This window comes from Aegilops tauschii, chromosome 4, assembly GCF_002575655.3.
Source record: "Aegilops tauschii subsp. strangulata cultivar AL8/78 chromosome 4, Aet v6.0, whole genome shotgun sequence".
NCBI lineage: Eukaryota > Viridiplantae > Streptophyta > Magnoliopsida > Poales > Poaceae > Aegilops > Aegilops tauschii.
Window position 1 is genome coordinate 435561712 of NC_053038.3, and position 22016 is coordinate 435583727.

At 47.9% G+C, this 22016-nt stretch overlaps 2 protein-coding genes across 2 annotated transcripts; one reads left to right on the plus strand and one right to left on the minus strand.

Annotated features, from left to right (window-relative positions):
• Positions 1-236: 236 nt before the first annotated feature.
• LOC141021935 (uncharacterized) lies at positions 237-2445 on the plus strand. The gene is made up of 4 exons (XM_073497793.1): positions 237-648; positions 838-1052; positions 1142-2092; positions 2173-2445. Exons 1-4 carry the CDS (start codon positions 237-239, stop codon positions 2443-2445), a joined length of 1851 nt encoding a protein of 616 aa, XP_073353894.1.
• Positions 2446-3467: 1022 nt separating this feature from the next.
• Positions 3468-4630, minus strand: LOC109731534 (uncharacterized). Its single transcript, XM_073497794.1, has 3 exons — positions 4547-4630; positions 4311-4457; positions 3468-3899 (listed from the first exon to the last, which is right to left on the minus strand). Exons 1-3 carry the CDS (start codon positions 4628-4630, stop codon positions 3468-3470), a joined length of 663 nt encoding a protein of 220 aa, XP_073353895.1.
• Positions 4631-22016: the final 17386 nt, after the last annotated feature.

Here is a 22016-nt window from a genome sequence, read left to right on the forward strand (position 1 = left end):
ATGGTATAATGAAAAACTGGAGCAACCACATCAATAGTTATGTATGCACATGTGTTTCAAAACTCAGCAACAATTCAAAGATGCTCTGTTGAGCTTGCACATTACACAGGCAAGAAATTTCAGGTATCATAGAAACTCAGACAAAAGGATAATTGTTTGCTGCAAACAAGAGCATTGTCAGTTCTTCATAGTTGCAGCAGTTATCAAAGGGGAGAAGACATTTGCAATATAAAAAAATGAGGCTGCAGCACACTTGCCCCAGCACTACAGAGACATCAAGGGTTAGTGCAAAGTGGCTTGCACAGACATATGAGTCCCTGCTCGGGTCTGATCCAAACACAAGTATTTTGACTCTGATTGACAACTGCAATGAGAAGTATGGTGTTGATGTGCCCAAGCACATGGCCTATAGGGTCAAAAACCTTGCTGTAGAGGATGTTTTAGGAGAGCACAAGAAACAGTATTCCAGGCTGAGGGACTATGCTCAAACAATCATGGATACAAACCCTGGGAGTAGAGTTATAGTTACAACTGTAACCCCAAAACCTACTACAAAAATACCACATCCAGGACCAAAGTTTCATGCTATGTTCTTCTGCATCAATGGAGCAAGGGAGGGCTTTCTCAGTGCATGCAGACCATTCATAGGTTAGTGACCTGTTTTATATGATGTATATGCTTTATTTTAGTGCTTTATTTAGTAGGTTAGTAGTGTTATATAGTGAGTAAAATAGGTCCTTGCTTTTATATGACATATATAGAATTGTGTATAAATTTTTGTAGATGACATATATAGAATAGTTAGTTACTGAATTTGGTCTTACAAATGCAATATAGGTGTTGATGGCTGCTTTATTAAGCTCACCACTGGAGCTCAAATACTTGCTGCCACTGGCAGAGATGGCAACAACAACATTTTCCCACTGGCATTTGGTATTGTTGGACAAGAGGATACAGCAAATTGGTGTTGGTTTCTGCACCAACTGAAGATATGTCTAGGAGGAGAAGTTGGACAATTTGGTCCTTATACTATCATGTCTGATAGACAGAAGGTATGAATGCATCCTCTTGTTTACCTTAATGCAAATTTGGTCTTTATACTATGATGTCAGTAGCTTAGTATGATATGCTATGTCAACAGGGCCTACTAAATGCAATTTCTCAAGTATTTCCCAACTGCCACAAAAGATTTTTCCTTAGACACTTGTATGCAAACTTCCAGAATGCTGGGTTTAGGGGAGAAGATCTTAAGAAATGCATGGATAATGCTAGTTATGCTTATAACCAATACAAGTTTGACATTGCAATGAATGATCTAAAAAATGAGAGTGAGGAAGCTTGGAAGTGGCTGAGTGGAATACCTGCAAGATTCTGGGCTAGGCATGCTTTTGACACAAACTGTAAGACAGACTTGGTTGTTAACAACCTATCTGAGGTGTTCAACAAGTACATCCTTGATTTTAGGAAAAAACCTATTAGGACTATGATTGATGGTATTAAGAATAAGCAGATGGTGAGGTGGCATAGGAATAGAGAGAGTGGAAAGGCAGCTCTGTGGGAGATCACACCCCATTATGCTGAGAAGTTAGAGGTGGAAAAGGAAAGGGCCAGATTCTGTAAACCCATTCAAGCTGGTGTTAATCTATGGCAAGTAACCAGTGGGCAGCAAACACATGCTGTTAACTTGGCACTTCATACATGTGGTTGCAGAAAGTGGGACCTGAGTGGGACACCATGCAACCATGCAATATCAGCAATTAACAAGGCAAAAAGGTTTCTAGAGGACTATGTCTGTAAATTCTTCAAAAAACCATTTTACCTAGCAGCTTATGAACCAATGATATATCCTGTTCCTGGTGAACATGATTGGACAAAGACAACAGGACCAGACATAGAGCCACCTAAATTTCATGTGAAGAAGGGAAGAAAGAGAGAAAAGAGGATAAAGGGCAGATTTGAGGTTCCAAAGCCAAAGGAGAGTTCAAGAATGGCCACTATAACATGCAGCAATTGTGGGCTGCAAGGCCATAGATACACCAGCTGCAGCAAACAATTGAAACCAGAGTTGACTTTAAGAAAAAATAAGCATGTGGTAAGCACCTTGTTAACTAGTACTAAGTTTTGTATTTATTGTATGTTTCCTTCTCTTCATGTTTCCTTCATTTTTGCAAGGCATCTAGAAGACCAAGGAATGTTGATGAAGCAAGGGCAGAGGCTGCACCAGCAAGGGCACAGGCTGCACCAGCAAGAGGAGAGGCTGCACCAGCAAGAGCACAGGTTGCACCAAGAGCACAGGTTGCACCAAGAGCTGGTGCAAGGCATGGTGCTGCAAGGCATTCAAGGCCTTTCTCTGCACCAAGAGCTGCTGCTAGGGCTTCCACTTCTGCTGGCCCTACAACTCATACTGGATGGATGTCCTATTTAACTGCAAGTGGAAATACCTGAGTGTCATGTGTCATGTTTCTAAACTATGGCAGTTATGCCCAAGAGATGAGGGGGCAAGTTATGTATGTTTGAAACCAGTTATCATTTTGGGTTGACATGTTATCTGGTGGAGTACTCTTTCTACTATGTATGAGTCATGTTTCTAAACTATGTCAGTGCTGCCCCAGGAGATGAGGGGCAAGTTAAGTCTGTTTCAAAACAATTATTATTTTGGTTTGACATGCTATTTGTTAGAGTACTCTTTCTGTTATTAGTCATGAATCTAAACTATGTCAATTATGCCCCAAGAGATGAGGGGGTTATGTCTTTAGGGGTTGTCGACGTCGACGGAACCCAACATAGCCAAAGGTTTAGTCTTTAGGGGTTGTCGACGTCGACGGAACCCAACATCTATCTAACTACATCCATCTATGAAGCATCTATGCAAGCAAGATAATTCCAACTAAAAGATCCATACATAACATAGCCATAATAGATTCTTACAGCAACATACTGGAGTACAACATAGTTCATAACTTAAAGCAACATACTTAATAGATTCTTACATAACCATAATTCAAACTAACAGATCCATATAGACATACAGAATAGATCCATTAATACTACTTCCCAAAAGGTTAGCTTAGCAGCCTCTTCATCTTGTTCATTCATCCAAGATGGCCTGGATCCCCTTCATCTTCTGCTTGTTCTTCTCCTCTGCCTTCAACAGATTAGCAATCTGAAGCTTGAGCTGAGCCCTATCTTTAGTGAGCTTGTCATGGCCCTTTTTCAGATCACCCATGTGATCCTTCAGCTGGAGATTCTCTTGGATGAGCTTATCATGTCCCTTTTTCATATCACCAATGTGATCCTTCACCTGGAGATTCTCTTGGGTAAGCTTTTCCTGAGACTGGGTGATTTCAGCATCCTGCTTCAACTTGAGATTTTCTTGGGTTAGCTTCTCCACAGACTTAGTTAGTTCAGCAACCTGGAACTGCAAGTTCCTCATGTCTGCACTAAGCACTTCCTTCTCTTTCAAATGGTTAAACTTTCAGGTTCCTGATGACAGTGCCTTGGGCTTTTGTCAGGTTCATAAGGACTTCATACTTCCCTTGCAGCTTGAAGATCTCTGCCTCTTTCTTCTCCATCTCTGTCTTCATATCTGAGACAACTGAGTTGATCACCTCAGCATTCCTATCCTCTGCACTCTTAGACTGCAAATATCTGAAATCCAGCACCCTATCCTCTTGGGCATTCAAAAGTTCATGAACATCTTCAACTAATTTGTCATAGTTGGCCTCCAGTTTATTTTTTTCTTCTGTCAAATGATGAATAGTGAGTGAACTCTCCAGGTTATCCTTCCTCCTATCACTCTTGCTGTCTTGATACATTTCCCATAGCTTCAACAGTGCATTTTGCATTGTAGGAGGCCACTCTGGGTCAACCCATTGAACAGAACCACAGTTCTGACCTTCCTGCAATATATCCAGCACCTATGTTTATTAAAGAATAGAGTAATATGATTTTAAATAAAGAACTAAAGAACAACAGAGCTAACTAACTGTATTTCAATAATATACTACAATAATCAATGACCTAAAGAACAACACAACATGTGCACTACAATAATCAATGACCTACAATACTCAACTATAAAGCACTCATAAAGCACTAAACTAACAGGATCAAAGCTTAAACAATGCTGTGCACTGGAAACTAAGCTCCTGGCCACATAAAAAATTAACAGATGCCTACTCCAATGATCAGCATCAGTGCATAAGTACTACTAATTGGATAAAGAATGGCAATCACAAGAACAGAATCTTACTTGGGGGGCTACTACTAACTCATTTTAATACAAAGACATAGAAAGTGTAGAATCTTACTTTAAGAGGACAGGCTAAAAACCTCCTGCCCGTCTCAAATCCCTCAAAGGCTACACGCCTCTCACATGGCAGCCCATGCTGCTCGCAGGGAACAATGGTTCCAGTCTCAATGCCCATGTAGTCTTGGTCTTCAATGCTGGCAGGGATCTGCGGGAGCAAAATGAACCAAAAGCCCCCAAATCAAAGTCAAATCCCCAAAGCAGGAACCCTAACCCTAACCCTAGCTACACACTCACCCGGTACAACATGCTGTCGTCATCAGAGGAGTTCATGTACTGCAGGCTGGGGTAGTCGTCGCTGCTCTCATCCTCGTGAACCATGGCGCGGTGGCGGCGGGGGAATGCGCGGCGGTCGGCGGCGAATCGGCGGGCGGGAGCTCGAGCGGGGCGAGGGCCAGGGTTCGTGGGGAGTGAGTGAGTTGGGTTTGAGGGAGTTGGGTTCGACCAGGTAGACCGGACGAGCCGGTTCGGCGGCTTGTAAACTGACTGGTGGGGTCGGGTTGTCAGATACAGCGTCAATACAGAGTTATACGCAGTTTAGCCCGTATTGCAACGACCAGCCTTAAACGTGGTACTGACTTGTAAAAAATCTGAATAGTGGTACTGATACGTTACAACTGCCCCAAATATGGTACTTCCCTGCAATTAACTCTGATATGGCCCATGACTCACGTCCACAGTCCGCTGCGGCCGTGGCGTCTCATCTGGCCGTGCGTGCGAGCCGTCCTTGTCCTTGTCGCGGACGGCGACCCGGGTAGCTCTGGTCGATCGCCGGTCCCGGCTGCCGTTGCTTTCAGCACGCCACCGCCGGTCGGCGTCCTTCTCTCGATCGACTCTCCCTGTCCCAGTCGGAATGTACAACACGTAAAGCGGCCTTCCCCGGCCCCCAGGGCAAGCATAAATTCTCCCGTCCATATGTATGGATCCGCTCTCTTCTCTCCTGATTCCTTGGCTGGCTCCTCTCGCTGTTCTCGACAGGAAAGTGAAGGAGCTGACAAGCACTCATATGTATGTGAGCTCACCAATTTTCGCAGCTAACTTAAACTCATATTCGTATGATGTGAACTCAACCAAAGTGTGTCCATGCGTCTAATCGAGTTTTGTTGTTGTTCAGGGTAGTGCGTGTGATCGAGCTAGTATTGCTGCCGTATAGTAGGTCAAAATGCAAATGGACCTGTGCATAACAGTTTGGGGGCCCACCTACGGTGGCAAACCGGCGGGTAGCTCGGTCTACCACTAGCCAGCCAGGGGAGGGGCCTACGGCGCCGCCCGTACCCATACTGTGCACTGCTAGACGATCCTTGTTGAAGACTGGCTGCGGTCCAGAGCCCACGACGGCACGTCTCGGTGTCTGTCGTCTTGTCCTCGTCCACCGGCGGCCCCCATCTGCAGCCGTTGCGCGCGCCGCCAGTTACCCGAAACGGCGGCTGCAGCGCGACAGAGGTGGCGCCGCCGCTGCATCACTTACACTTGCGAGCACGCTCCCTCTTGTGACGTTCGGGTTTTTTTTCTCTCGCTTTTTCGTGTTTTTTCGCTTTCGTTATGTGGTTTCGCACGTTACATGTTCCTATGCCATCTTTATGTCGACATTGGCCCGTGTATTTACTAAGTACGACTACTGGCTGGTTCAGTGGAACACGGGCGAGGAAACTGCAACCTTTTCAAAACAAAAAAAAACTGAACGGTCGACATTTTTCCGCCCGTAGGTCAAGCAGAAAAGACCCATACAGAAGACTATGAGGCTAGCGCTCTCACTCGCTCATCTTGACGTCTCCCTCTGGCGTGAAGTGAAAGGGTCCACTGGACAGGCCGCAAAACTGAATCTCGCCACAGGACTAAACCGTCCCGCGCTATCGGACACCGCTCGCCTTTCCACTTGTAAACCGGTTTTTTTCTTTCTTCTTTTCCTACGGCGGGAAGAGAACGAGGCCGCGCGTTATCTGCACGCGCCGGATGAGTACCGCCATTGGCGAGGTGGATTTTCCTCATGAAAGGACGGATCACCACAGCGGCCCGGCGCTAGGTTCCAACGAGAGCCGCCGCAGCACGTCGACGCCGGCATTGGCGCTGCTCGGCGCGCGCGCCCGCGGACACGCGCCGCGACCGAGAGCCACCGCCAGCACCAGAAACGAAACCGAAGTACCCAACGGTGGCAAAGGATACGTCGTTTTCCGATGGATCGAGTGGGATCGGCATCCTGTACTGTATCGGATGGATGTTCCGGCCGGCCGGGCCCCCTCCTCCCCTGGATGCCGGTGGTCTGGTCGCGCGCGCGCGCGCGCAGGCAGCCGATGCCGTAGCTAGCCTCTGCCCTAGCGTAGCGTAGCGCGCATCAGATACGGCCGGCCGGTTCCCGTGGAGTGCGTGTGCGCACGCTGCTCTGCTCGCTCCCTCGCCGTCCTCACATGTCCTTTCACCAGCAGCATCAAATAATGATCGAAGCCGTGACAAGCCATCGATCCGGCCCCGGATCTGTCTGTCTCGACACGGGAGCCAGGCGTCTCCTTGTCAACCACTGGACGATGCATTTCTGGTGGTCTAGGTCCATCCACTTCCAGACACGACCGGCACTTCTTTTTTTCCCGGGACCTCGACCAGGATCGCTGCGGTTGTTTTCGCCGTAGAAAAATGATCACCTTTGTCCCTTTGCTTCTATCCGGAATGTGCATCCCGAATCCATGGCTCCTTTACAAGGACGGAGAATAAACGTGCCACGTGCTGCTCAGGTGGGATCGGAGCAATTTGTCGCAGCAATCTCTAGTCACATTTCATTTCTGTTGAGTCATCATATGCCATCAGAGAACATGTACTACTGCCTTCCTCCTGTGGATAGGGCATGCGTGAGTTTTAGGTCTATAATTTCGCTAACTAAATATGTAGTATTATATGTGAGGAATATATGTTTACAAATTACGGCTGCATATGAGTCCAATAATATGCTTTCGAATACTTGTAACATGTATTTAGTCACTCAAATCGATGACATAGAACTACATGCGCACCATGTACACTCAGATGGAGGAAGCACTTTTCTGTCCTCACGAGTCTTGATAAATTTAATTCAACACCAGGACAACTTTGATATATATATTTGGTCTTAGGATGTTTCACACACATGGCAGACCAGTAGGCACAAAAAGAAAACTGAAAACAATATAAAAAAGGACCAAGGAAAGTGATGCTTATTTTAGTAAATTTATTACTTGTTCTTGGAATGTTAAAACTGCATACCAATAAATAAAAGTGTTTCATAGAACCATGGAATTATATAAAAATCCAAAGTGTTTATTTATTTATTTTTTATTAAAAAATTAGCATGTTTTCCTTTATTGCTATGGAATACTGGGGGAGGGGGGCGTTTGTGTGAAATATCCTTTGTGTTGATTAGGACCACCAAGAAACACACATGCGACCGAGCAGGAAGAGAGTTCGTTTTTGGCAGTGGTGGATTGGTTTGGGTAGCATAGATAGCCGAAGACACGGAGAGCGGCATAATCGGGCGGAGTGTCATATAAGTGAACATAGGGGATGGCGAAGTCTATAGCTTGGGAAGGGCGAATGTTGACGAGGTGGATAGCTGTGGCGAGGGCTTCTGCCCAAAAAGAGGGCGACATGGATGACTGAAATAGAAGGGTTCGGATGATGTCGTTGGTCGTGCGAATAGTTCGTTCAGCTTTGCGTTTTGAGCAGAAGTGTAGGGACACGAGAGACAAAGGTGAATGCCATGAGAGGTGAAGAAGGTGGTGACAGGGGAGTTAAGAAACTCAGCGCCATTGTCGGCTTGCATACTAACAAGAGGACTAGAGAATTGTGTCCAAACATACGCGACAAAATTGAGAAGGATGGCAGCGGTGTAAGACTTTTGTCGAATGGGGAAGGTCCACGTAAAATGTGAAAAATCATCAACAATAATAAGATAGTATTTGAAGCCTGAATTACTCATAATTGAAGAAGTCCAAAAATCACAATGAATTAACTTAAAAGGTTCGACGCTTAGTGATGATGACCTAGCAAAGGGCAAACGTACGTGCTTGCCAAGTTGACAAGCATGACAAACACGCGAATCTACTTTATTACAAGAAACAAAAGATTGTTTATGAAGTTGGCTTCACATCCTGGATGTCCTAAGCGCCGATGCCAAATCTTGGTGGAGGTGGTGGCGAGGAGTCCATTGGCATGATGATTCATGACGGACGACAGAAAGATGTAGATGTCTCCTTGGTTATTGCGTCGACGGATCACATCCCTGGTGCAAAGATCCTTCACAGAAAAACCGAACGGGTCAAATTCTATAGAACAAAGATTATCAATAGTAAAACGACGAATAGAGAGTAAAATTTTTTTGTATCCATTTTTAATTCCCAGCAATATTCCTCCCTCCGTAACGCCATGAGCGAGAGAGAAACGTCATGGTGGACACAAAAGTTAACGAGTGTTATGATCCCGCAAGGGGCAACGTAGTCTAAGTTCTTTGACGTGTGGCTCACTGGTAAAACATGATTATACACAAATTACATTAGTGGCATGCCCCTGATATTTGCCCAAAGTATCAGTGGCATGGGCTATAAACTGTCAATCCACTAGTAACATGCCAATTATCATTGGTACCCATACGCAGCCCCATACACCTCAGGTTTCAACATGTCAGTATGCTAGAGAGAAATAACATATAAAAACAAATTGGTTGGAGGGAATTCGAACTAGAGCTGGACAATCTACTGAACTATGTTTTGCGTATGACTATTATCTAGAAAGCAATATAGAGTTATAGCCCAATTGCTATGCATTTTCCCTGTTATGTTCTCTATTTTTTTTTCTAATTTATTGTTTAGTTTTCATGATACATAATTTTTCTCATGTAAAAAATACAACAATTATCAATATACAATTATTGTGTATTTTCAATTTTTATTCTATTTTCAATATTGTTTAACTTGAATGGATAAACATGATGTTTTTCTTAAATTTATATGGATTGAAACAGTTCAATATGTATTAAAAATTATAGTTTCAAATTTTCTATCTTCATTCAGGAACACAAGCATGCACAATTATTGTGTATCATCATTGTATATTTAAAATACAAAATCATTAATAAAATTGACAACGTTGTATTTTAAAAACTGTCCAACGTGTATTAAATATTATTGTCTGATAATAGTAATCATGTTTGTACAAATGCAAGAATAATTTTACTCAAGATTTTCCGTATACAGGCTGAATATTTTCTAAAAATATGTTGTACATTTGAAATGATCGTTGTCCATAGTTTGAATGCATGTTGAACTTTTTTTCGAAACTATTTACAAATTTTTAATACATGTGAAACTTTTTTTAAATGCAATAAAATTTTATTTAAGTTTTATGGCAATTATAAATTTTCTTATATTTATTTTTAAAATGTGAAAAATAATGCCAAAAAGTATATATAATTGAACCTTAAAAAATGAGAAGAAAACTTGTGCGGGCCCATAGGAGCGCCATCTATAAAAATAAAAATAAAAATCGCTGGAAGAGGCACGTTGGAACGCCATATATAGCCTTCTAGCTCATGAATGTAAACAGAGTAGAGTTCGGCCTGGTGGATAGCTTGTTCGGGCTAAACAACTCTCGTCCGGGTGGTCTCAGATTATTTTACTGTTGTTTTTCTCATGCCACACTGACATGTGACCCATGTTTGTAATTTGCAGGCTTTTTTAGCTAAAAAAAAATTCCAACATGTGGGCCGCCGCCATGCTGGCACACCAGATGGGCAGCGAGTATGCCTGGATACAGGAGGAGGCACTGTTGAGGATATAAACCTTAGAGTCACCCGCCAGGAGGGGCCGGGTTACTCATAATGGTCACCGCGTGAAGCCCGGCGCCAAGCTTGAAGACAGCGGGCCAAAGATGGGCTTAAGACCCGGACGTGGCTTAAGGCCCGTAGTTACAACCGCTATTTTGGTAGAACTTGTAGTGTAAGGCAAGAATAGTTGAGAGTCCGAGCCGGACACTCTTATGAGCCGGCCGGGACTCTGAGAGCTGCGGGGCGTCAACCTCTCTATATAAAGGGACGACCCGGCGGCGGTTCAGGGGACGGGAAAGATCTCATCGAGAGCCAGGCATAGCAATCAAGCTCCCTGCTCATCGAAACCATAAGCAATACCACCTCAACTGGACGTAGGCTTTTACCTTCACCGCAAGGGGCCGAACCAGTATAACCCTCGTGTTCCTTGTCCCGTTAACCCCTTTAAGCTTCCTAACTGCGATGGCTCCACGACTAAGTCCTAGCACGAGGACATCTGCCGTGACAATTCCACGACAGTTGGCGCCCCCCGTGGGGCCAGCGCACGGTGGATTTGAGTTCTTGAAGGGCAGCTTCGAAGGGCTCAAGGGATACGCTGTGGGCCGGATGACCAAGAGTCGTCGCGGCAAGCTCTACATCGACGATGCAAACTGGGGCGCCGACGCCGGCTCAATTGAGTATGGGTACCGGGTCCCCTTCGGCGGAATTCATGTCTTCATTGGCAAGATTGGTGAGCCGGGCCCTGAGCCGGATCTCGGCGCCGATCTCATCGAGACGGCTCAGCGTGCATGACCCGCCCGGGCCCTACCTGCCTTGAAACATGCTTTTGTGGGATGTATCCATGAAGGACTCTCTTTAGGGTCTGGATCTGGTGATGAGACGGCCGCCGGCTCTGACGGCGAGTCGTCCACAGATGAGTCAAACTCGTTGTATCAACTTCAAGATGGCAGGCTCATGGGCTTTTCCGATGGTGACAGTATTCCGGACCCCTTTGAGCCACCGACCCGGGTTGGAATCTTCATGGCCGGTGCCCAGCCTGTTCAAAATCCCGCCGCCGGGTCAGGAAATCCGGTACCTTCGCCGGCTCAGGTGCTGATAGATCTCACAGACAAGATGACGGCCCTATTGACCGCCACGGTTGATCCGGTGGATCAAGCTCAGCATGACGCGGAGGTGGCGCAGTTAAAGTTAGATCTAGTGAAAGCCAAGGAGGATCTGGCAGCGGAAGGGATCAGGATGGCTCCGGAGAGGGCGGCTCTCGACGCCCAGACCCAGTTGATTCAGGCGCAGTCCTTCCGGCTCACGATGGATCAGAACGCGTCCAATGAGGTCATGAGAAGGAGGCATCAAAAGGCCCAATCTCGACTCCCTCCGGTCTACGATCCTCGAAACCTCTTCAACACGCCAGGAGCAGGGTCTAGTAACCCGCCGGAGGTCATAGTGCCCGGGGCTGGGACACCTGTTCAGCCACAAGTGATGGGGCCTCCTCGGGTGAACCCTGCCTCGCCTCAGTATGTGCCAATACCACCGGGTCATTATGCTAACCCGCTGGAAAACATGGTCGCCGCGGCAGCACGGCTGGCGGCTCTCCCAATTGACGGCGACTCCCCAACGGCTATTGAAACCCGCCGGGTCAGAGAACTCCTTCAGACAGCGCTGGCGCAGCAAGAGGCGTACTCTTACAGCCGGGACAGGATCCACTCAACCCCTCGTCCAGGCCGGAGCCCGAGTTATAGCAGACACATGGCCTCAGCGACCGGCTCAAGTAATGTCCGACGCCATGACCCGCCCCCTGGTCATGGCCCGGCTCATAACGGAGCCTTTCACGCAACAGACCAAGACAAAGCGCGGCAAGAGGCGGAGCAGGTGCCTCAGTTGACGGCTTACCAAACACCCCCGGCTTATCCGACGACTTCCGTCGACGTGGGTATCCCTACGAGGACTGGAGGTGTCCCTTGTTTAGTGCCGGCTCTCCGCAATGAACGTCTACCCAAGGACTTCAAAGGGCCTAGGAAGGTGCCTAATTACACGGCTGATTTACAACCCGGAGCCTGGATCGAGAGTTACGAGATGGCCATGGAATTACTGGAGGTCAGTGAGGCGGCGATGGCCAAGTACTTCACCATGATGTTAGATGGGACTGCCCGCACTTGGTTGAAGGGGCTGCCACCGAATTCCATCGGGTCTTGGGCGGAGCTGAAAGCCCGGTTCATCCAAAATTTCAAGGATACCTGTAGGCAGTCTATGTCAATTGTGGATTTGACTAACTGTAAACAGCAGGAGGGTGAGTCTACGACACATTGGGTTCGCCGGGTCAAGGAGATAATACATTCATCTGATAAGATGGATGCCGGCTCTGCAGTTTTAATGTTGGAACAGAATTGTCGCTTCCTGCCCCTGAAGATGAAACTCGGGCGGCTCAAGCGTGATTGTAATGATATGGGTACGCTGATGGCGGCTCTCGTCAAGTATGCCGACTCTGATAGTACGAAGGACCCCGCTTCAGATGATGAAAGGACAGGGAAGGGAAAGAAGAACGGCAATGATAAGGGTCCTCAGCATAACCCGGGGAACCAAGGAGGTGGCAAGCGTAAGGCCGACGGCAGCCTAGAGTTCGTAGCCAACGCCAGCTCACAGGGTAATAACCAGCGACGCAAGGGGAGGCCACCTCCCCGAGCCGGCGGGTCAGGCCCGACGCTGGAGCAGCTGTTGAATGAGCCTTGTCCAAGGCACGGCTCTAGGGAGAAGCCAGCTACTCATTTATGGAAGAATTGCGCGATCATGAAGGCCTTTAAGAATTCCAATGCCTTTAATGGCAACAATGGCCCGGGCGGCGGCTCAGGCGCTGGCGGTTTTCATGGCCCGGGCGGCGGCTCAAATTCTAATCCACAGAACGGTCAAGGGGGCTTTAATCAGCAGTCTGGCCAGGGTTATCAACAGCAGCAGGGGGATTATCAGACCAATCCAAAGAAGCTTAACGGTGGACAGTATCATGTATTTACCACCAGTCTGTGTAAACGAGATCAGAAGCTTCATAAGAGGGCTGTGAATGCTGTTGAGCCGGCGGTTCCACGTTATTTAAGATGGTCTGAGCAGCCTATCGTGTGGAGTAGAGAGGATCACCCTCCCCGGGTTGATAATCCGGGTCACTTGGCCTTGGTGGTGGCTCCTCAGGTGGGAGGATATAAGTTCACTAAGGTGCTCATGGATGGAGGCAGCAGTATCAACATCCTCTACTATGAGACTTTCCGTCGTATGGTGTTGATTGATAAGAACCTCAGCCTGTCAAACACTATTTTCCATGGTGTGGTGCCTGGTAAGTCGGCTTATCCAGTTGGCAAGATCGAGTTGGAAGTGGCCTTTGGAGATGAGTACAACTACAGGGTGGAAAAATTGACCTTTGAGGTGGTCAAGATAAGAAGTCCGTATCATGCCATATTTGGGCGGCCGGCTTACGCCAAGTTCATGGCTCGGCCGTGTTACGTGTATTTACAGCTCAAGATGCCGGGTCACAATGGGACCATTACGGTTCACGGCAGCCGAAAGGTGGCCTTGGAGTGTGAGGAAGGCGATGCAGCTTATGCAGAGTCTGTTTGTGCAACAGAGGAGTTGAAATTTTACAAGGACAATGTTGACCCAACAGATATGACCTCTCTGAAGAAGCCGACTACGGAGCATGAGACGGCAATGAAATTTAAGTCGGCTGATGAGACTAAACTTGTTGATTTTGTTCCAGGTGATTCATCTCAGCAGTTTAGCATTAGTGCCAATCTGGATCCAAAATAGGAAAGCGCGCTCATCGAGTTCATCCGTGAGAATAGGGACATTTTTGCATGGAAACCTTCTGACATGCCAGGTGTACCTAGAGAACTCGCTGAGCACACTCTCAATGTTGATCCGAAATTTAAGCCGGTCAGGCAATTCCTTCGGCGGTTTAATGAAGAGAGGCGGAAAGCCATTGGTGAAGAGGTGGCCCGGCTCTTGGCGGCCGGGTTTATTGTTGAAGTCTTTCACCCAGAGTGGTTAGCTAACCCGGTGCTCGTGCTCAAGAAGAACGGCACCTGGCGGATGTGTGTGGACTACACGGACTTAAACAAGGCATGTCCGGCTGATCCTTTTGCGCTTCCCCGTATTGATCAAATCATTGATGCTACGGCGGGTTGCGAGCGCTTAAGTTTCTTGGATGCTTATTCTGGATATCATCAGATTAAAATGGCAGTTAAGGACCAGGAGAAGACGGCGTTCATCACTCCCTTTGGAGCCTTCTGCTATGTGTCTATGCCTTTTGGACTCAAGAGTGCGACTTATCAGCGTTGCGTGCAGAACTGTCTTCACAACCAGATTGGGCGCAATGTTCATGCCTATGTGGATGATATTGTGGTTAAGTCCAGGGAGAAGGAAACCTTGATAGATGATCTGAGGGAAACCTTTGATAATCTCCGGGTCTACAAGATGATGCTTAACCCGGCCAAGTGTGTTTTTGGTGTTCCTGCAGGCACGCTCTTGGGTTTCTTGGTTTCTAACAGAGGCATTGAAGCTAACCCGGAGAAGATCAAGGCAATCACCTCTCTGTCTAAGCCGGCGTGTATAAACGACGTCCAGCGCCTGGCGGGTCGTATCGCTGCTTTAAGCCGGTTTATAAGCCATTTGAGTGAGAAGGCCATGCCATTATACCAGTTGATGAAGAAAACTGATGACTTTGTCTGGAATGATGTAGCTAATACTGTTTTTGAGGATTTGAAGAGGCAGCTGGCAGAGCCCCCAGTCCTTGCTGCTTTGGTTGACAAGGAGCCTTTATTACTGTATGTAGCTGCTAACACACGGGCTGTCAGTGTGGCTGTGGTGGTGGAGCGCAAGGAAGAGGGCAAGGAGCATCCGGTTCAGCGGCCGGTTTATTACGTCAGTGAAGTGCTCATCGAGTCCAAACAGCGGTATCCACATTGGCAGAAGCTTGTTTATGGTGTGTTCATGGCAAGCCGGAAGCTTAAGCATTACTTCCAAGGTCACCCTATCACTGTGGTTAGTTCTGCTCCCCTTGGAGATATCATCCAAAACAGAGAAGCTACAGGGAGAGTGGCTAAGTGGGCTATAGAGCTTGGGCCTCATGGTCTAAAATACGTACCACGCACTGCTGTTAAATCTCAAGCCTTGGTGGATTTCATCAACGATTGGACAGAGCTACAAGTGCCTGAGGAAAAGCCGGATAATACATATTGGACTATTCATTTCGATGGGTCCAGGCAATTGGAGGGCTCGGGGGCTGGAGTTGTATTGGCTTCCCCTAAAGGTGACAAGTTTCATTATGTGTTACGGTTGATGTTTCCTTGCACTAACAATGCGGCTGAGTATGAGGCCTTGCTTCATGGTCTTCGGATGGCTAAGGAGATGAGCTTGAGCCGGGTAAGGTGCTTCGGCGACTCAGACTTGGTGGTGCAACAAGTATCAGGCAAGTGGGATTCCAAGGAACCTCTCATGGCGGCTTATCGCTGTGAAGTTGATGCCATTGCTGGACACTTTCAGGGTTACCAAGTAGAGCACATCGATCGCAGGAAGAACGAGGCGGCTGATGCATTAAGCCGGCTGGGCTCTCAGCGAAAACCGGTGCCGCCTAATACTTTTCTGGACGTCTTGCATAACCCTTCTGTTAAGGTACCTACAGAGGAAGATCTGGCTGTCCCTGACCCGGAGGCACAGTTGGTGGCGGCTCTCCACATCACCCCGGACTGGACGGTGCCATACTTGGCTTACATGACCCGGGGAGATTTGCCTGAGGATGAAACTTTGGCCAGACAAATAACCCGGCGGTCTAAGTCAATGGTTGTTATCAATGGTGAGCTGCATCGCCGCAGTGTTACGGGAGCGTTCCAGCGTTGTGTCTCCCTTGAGGAAGGTCAAGAGATCTTGCGTGAGATTCATGAAGGGGATTGTGGCCATCATGCCGGCTCAAAATCCCTTGTGGCCAAAGCTTTTCGCCATGGTTTTTATTGGCTGACGGCTCATGCTGATGCGGAGGACTTGGTCAGTAGATGTGATGGTTGCCAAAGGTTCTCACGACGGGCTCATGTGCCGGCTCAGGAGTTGAGGATGATACCAATCACTTGGCCGTTTGCGGTCTGGGGGCTTGATATGGTTGGGCCTTTTAAAAGGTCCAAGGACAAGAAGACCCACCTCCTGGTGGCAGTTGAAAAATTCACAAAGTGGGTTGAAGCAGAGCCAGTTAGCAAGTGTGACGCAGCCACGGCAGTTCAGTTCATGAAAAGGGTGATATTTCGCTTTGGCTTTCCACACAGCATTATAACTGACAATGGTACCAATCTGTCCAAGGGCACCATGGAGGAGTTTTGTCAACGAGAGCATATTCGACTTGATGTTTCATCAGTGGCTCACCCTCAATCCAATGGTCAAGCTGAGAGAGCTAATCAGGAGATTCTGAAAGGCATCAAGCCCCGGCTTTTGGTCCCTTTGCAACGGACACCGGGTTGTTGGGTGGAGGAGTTACCCTCCGTGTTATGGAGCATCAATACTACTCCTAACAGGTCTACGGGTTACACGCCTTTCTTCATGGTGTATGGAGCGGAAGCAGTCCTCCCCAGTGACATCCGTCATGACTCGCCTCGAGTGGTGGCTTATGTTGAGGCGGATAATGTACAGGCGTGCCAGGATGCTCTTAACTTGTTGGACGAACAGCGTGATGTGGCAGCAGCTCGCTCAGCAATTTACCAACAAGACCTGCGCCGTTATCACAGTCGCCGGATTAAGTCCCGGGTCTTCCAGGAAGGTGATCTGGTGCTCCGGCTCATCCAAGATCAAACAGATGCGCACAAGTTATCCCCGCCTTGGGAAGGGCCCTTTGTGGTCAGCAAGAACTTGCACAACGGGTCATACTACCTTATTGACGTTCGAGAGCATAAAGATTCACGTAAGTCGGAGGAAGAGACCCGTCGGCCGTGGAACATAGCTCAGCTTCGGCCTTATTACACTTGAGCCACCGGCTCTCGTAATGTACATATTTCTATAAGCCATGTATATATTATGATAAGCAATAAAGCAGGACCTCTGTCCTTTTTCTCCTCCAAAGGTAAATGTGTTGTTTCCATTACAAGATCACATAGTAACTTGGAGGTGGATCCGGCTTATGATCATATTCGAATCTAGCCGTACGCAATAAAGTCACTTGGGGGCTTCCTGTTCAAACATAGGTCGTATTAGAACCAAAGAGAACATAGCTGTCGATACCCATTTGATTGGCAAAGTGTCGAGCTCATTGGGGAGTTTTCTTTGATCATATTTGAATCATAGCTCAACCCCCTTTGGGAACCGACATGGATCGTATTCGAATCAGCGTCGTTAAACAACTCTCAAGGTCATTTGGGGGCTTCCTGTTCAAACATGGGTCGTATTCGAACCAAAGAGAACATAGCTGTCGGTACCCTCTTGATCGGCATCGCCAAACCCACTGGGGGCTATGTGATCGCATTCGAATCTTAGCTTAACCCCTTTGGGACGGGTCTCTGGTCGTATTCGAACCGGAAGCCCCTAAGTTTGATTTTCCGGCTTACAACAAGTTCTTCTGGTTGTATCAACGGTGTACACGGCGGTTCTTATTCCGCCGACTTAACTTTGATTCACAATGTTAGTTACACACAATCAGCATTATCAAGACAGGTAAACCGGAGTTGAGGTACCAACCTTATTATCCGGGTTACACAAACCGGAAGCGGACTTGAAGGCCTGTAAGTATGTTATTACGGTTATATCAAGGATATAATTGAGGACCGGTCTTGGGTGACTTAGATTCATATTCCGGGTTATATATATGAGACTATGATTTCTCAGTGCGGTAAGCCGCCTAGAGACTTGTGACTTGTTTTACTATGCAGGATAGTTAAAGACAGCTATTTAAGCTTAAGGAAAATAAATGGTCAATTATGACCCGGAAGAATATAAGGAAGCCACTTCAATGGAGTTAAGCATTCAACAGGTGCACGATGGCACGACAAAGTTAAAATGTTGATCCTACTCTATTACAGGACTCCCCGAGTCCAAAATATGAGGCATTGTTTTTAGATGTAGTCATGAGCCGCCTACAAGTTAAGATGCTTGTCGAGTTGAAGCTTCCGGTTCATCCCTCTCCGCTCCTCCGGCTGTTCCCAAGACCTGGAAGGTTGACGATTTCCAGTCAATGCCGCTCAAAGCTTCAAATTGAGCTTCCTCGTCGATTAACCCGGCCGGGTTAATTTCCGGGGCAAAGGTGTGCTTACGAGTCGGCGGGACTAAGCTGATGGCTTCATAACGCGGAGTGGGGATCCTCTGATTCTCTGCATCGTAGCCCGGCTGGTACTTGGTCAGATCAGTGTCATTCCCAATCAGGGTGGCCACCGGGCGCACGATCTTCACATAGGCAGCAAAGTCCTTTTGGTCGAAAGGGGTGCCGTCTTCCTTCAAGCTGGGGTAACCAAGGGCAATGTCCGCCGGGTCTAGCTCTGGAAGGAAAGCCTTGGCCCGGCTCAGAGCAGCTATGGCTCCGGCTCTTGCAGAGGCCCGTCGCAGCTCTTGAACACGCTGAGGAAGAACGGCCAGCCGGCGAAGTACTTCCGCCAGGTGAGTCGGAACCTCATTGGATAGGGCCACCACGGCCAAGGCGCGCTGTGACCTGGTGTAGAGTTGCTCCACCAGAGTGTACACGGCCTTCAACTTGGTCAGCACATTTTGATTGAGGTTGGCGCTTCTTGGACCTGTTTAACAAAGTAAGATAAGCCGCTGGCAATGATGGGAGTTATGAGACATAAAGACTGTAAACTTGCTCAAAAGCCGGCAGAAGGACTTACCGAAGATTGCGGCAACCATTTGTGACACATGGCGTTTTAAGCCGGAGAGTTCGGCGGTTCTCTCCGACAGAGTCTTCTCCGCCTGTTCGGCCCGGCTTACAAGAGCAGCCTTCTCTTCGGCCCAAGTCTTCCTTTCAGCTTCAAACTTTTTCTTCAGCATCTCTTGAGCCGCAATGCTGGATTCAAATTTGGTGTTGGCCTTCCGGGTCTCAGTTTCCTGAGTCTTCAGGCGGCTCTTCAGATCAGAGATATCAGCCTCAAACTTCTTGCAAGCAGCCTGCACAATTTTCGGGTTATAGTATGAACAGTTATCATGCAATTTTAAAGTCCCAAGCACTTTCCAAGCAAAGACACTTGGCACTTGGGGGCTAATGCATGTTGAAAGTTTCTGTCTACAAAATTACCGGTTCATGAGAGTAAGCCGGAAGATAAGTCTACAACATATTCTATCATAAGTAGTAGACTTGGGGGCTAGAGTATGGTAAAGATAACTATGCAGTAAGCAATAGAGTGGTACCTCAGACTTCTGTTGTATCTGATTCACCATGTTGATCTCCAAATCCCGACTGTTGTGCACCTGACTGACATAGCCGGAGACGATCTCTCCGATGCTCAGGTTAGCATAGTTGGTGAGGTCCAGCTTGGCCCGACGACGCTCTAGCAACTCTTCCTTGACGGAGCACTTGGCCAGCGCAGTGGGTCTCCCCGGCTCAACAAACTCCGTCCGGGTGATTACCACGTCCGGGTCATCGGTCGGCTGAGCCGGGCTGGAGGTTTCCGGATTAGCAGAAGTCTCTGTGACTGGCTCATCGGTTGGAGTGGTGGCTTCAGGAGCAGAGGCGGCTGGCGGTTCTTGAGCTGCAACCTCCGGCCCAGGCAAGACCGGCTCTTCGACCGGCTTATTCTTCTTCGCCCTCTTGCTGAGCTTTGCCTGGGCACTGAAAGGACAAAAAGGTTAGTACAAAAGTATGAGTAAAGATAAGCACAACAAGAGATGATCATCATTACCCGGGTACGGTCTTGAAGGCCGGCAGGTTTGATTGCATCGAGTCACCAGAGGAAGGTGAAGTTTCCTGATAGTTTGAATCAGAAGAATTATGCGGTTGACGTATAACACCCGCCAAAGGATGAAAAGGGTACAAGTGGGAGATAACCTCGGTCCGGCGTTTCCTCGACGCTTCAGGTAAACCGGAGGAGAGGTCAGCATCCTTGTTGGTCTGGGTGTGCCGCCGGCTCTCATGAATCTGTCGCTTCAAAAAAAATTGAGGATCTTGATAAGCTAAAGGATGTGAAAATTTTACTTTCTGGGTTACTCTTCGGACTTTCAGCCTTGGCAAGGGCTCCGAGTCGGAGGAAAGTGTCATTACCTCTTCAGTCACCGGGTTACTTGCTCCGGTGTCATCCTGTGGATAATCAAGTTAATAAGGTGGCCAAAAGACAGCAGAAAAGCGGAATACAACAAGAGCTTACAGGTTCAGGGGTTACCTCTGACTCGGAGCTGTCACTTAGTTGAAGCAGCTCTGAGGCAGTAGGCCTGCTTCCCTTCTTGCGGGAGCGGCTCTCCTGGCGGCTTTCTTAGCCTTCCTGGCCTTCTTGGCCGCCTCATGGTCATACTTGACCTTCCAGAATTTATCATCAGCCTGAAAAATACAATGAAGATTTCTTAAGGTTCAGATGAAAACTATCTAAAGGAGAAAATAAGATGTTCAGATCAGCGGCTTACCGCTGGGGCCGGGTTGGTCTTGCAGAAGGGGCTTAAGCCGGTCCTCCCGCAGTCTGCCAAGCTCTCATTCAAGAGGGCCTTGGTCATGTCTTCAGCAACGTCTTCAGGAAGATCGTTGCGGCTGTGTCGCAGGGGGTCATCTTTCCGGCCCGTGTAATCACACATTAAGCCGGGGCGGCGGCTCAAGGGGATCACCCGCCACGAGATCCAGACCCGGACCAGATCAATGCCATTGAGGCCATTTCCCAGGAGAGCCTTGATTTTGTTGATGGTGGGGATGAGAGGTTGGCGCTCCGCCTGAGATAGCTTGTCTGACAGAGGGTGAGTTGGTTCCAGACGCGAGGGACGAAAGCCGGGCAGCGGGCTCTCGTCAGCCGGCGAAGTGTCCTGGCAGTAGAACCACGTCTGGTTCCAGTCCTTTGGGTGGCTTGGCGGCTCGGCGTAAGGAAAAAGGCAGTCTCTCCAGCGTTGAATAGAGATTCCACCAAGTTCCAGGCTCGGTCCGTTGGCGCACTCATTCTGGCGGTTCAAATAGAATAGCTCTCTAAAGAGCAGAAGGCTGGGTTCTTCTCCAAGGTAGACTTCGCAGAATACTTGGAAGTTGCATATGTTTGACACGGAATTGGGTCCTATGTCTTGTGGCCGCAGATCAAAGAAATTCAGCACATCTCTAAAGAACTTTGAGCCGGGCGGTGCGAAGCCCCGGCTCATGTGATCAGCAAAAATCACTACCTCACCCTCCCTTGGTTGCGGTCTCTCCTCTGACGGGTCAGGGGCACGGTAAGACATGACATCCTTTTTGGGTAGGTAGCCCGTCTTCACAAAGTCTGCTAAGGTTTCATCAGTGACGTTGGACCTCAGCCAGTTGCACGTGATGGGTGCTTTGGGAGCTTTGGGAGGCATGGTGAAAGTCGGAAGCCTATGATAACAGGAAATGTCCGGTTCAATTATAAGCCGGAGGAAATTTACAGTTCAATGTTCAAAGTGGCGGCTTATGAAGGGGCCTAATGACATATGGTTAAGTACATCGGGTTATCTAAGCCGCTGGAAGTATCGAGAGTAATTCAAATTGTCTACAGCTTTATCATAAATGAGCCGGAGGATTTTACGGCGCGTGGTTTCTTTTGAGCTGGAAAATTTTACGGCGCGCGGCTTCTTTAAGCCAGAAATGTAAGCCGCCATGACTCAGCAGATGCAGTTTTTTACTAAGTGTGGTGAAAACAGGTTTCACACATCGCAGTAACTAATTTGGATCAAAATGGTCGACTAAAGAGGAAAGTTTCTAGACCTAAAACAGACGCAGAAAAAGTTCGCGGGTTCGAACGGAGCCTCTATGCAGTAAAAGGGGATCTATGTACATTGGGAATGGAA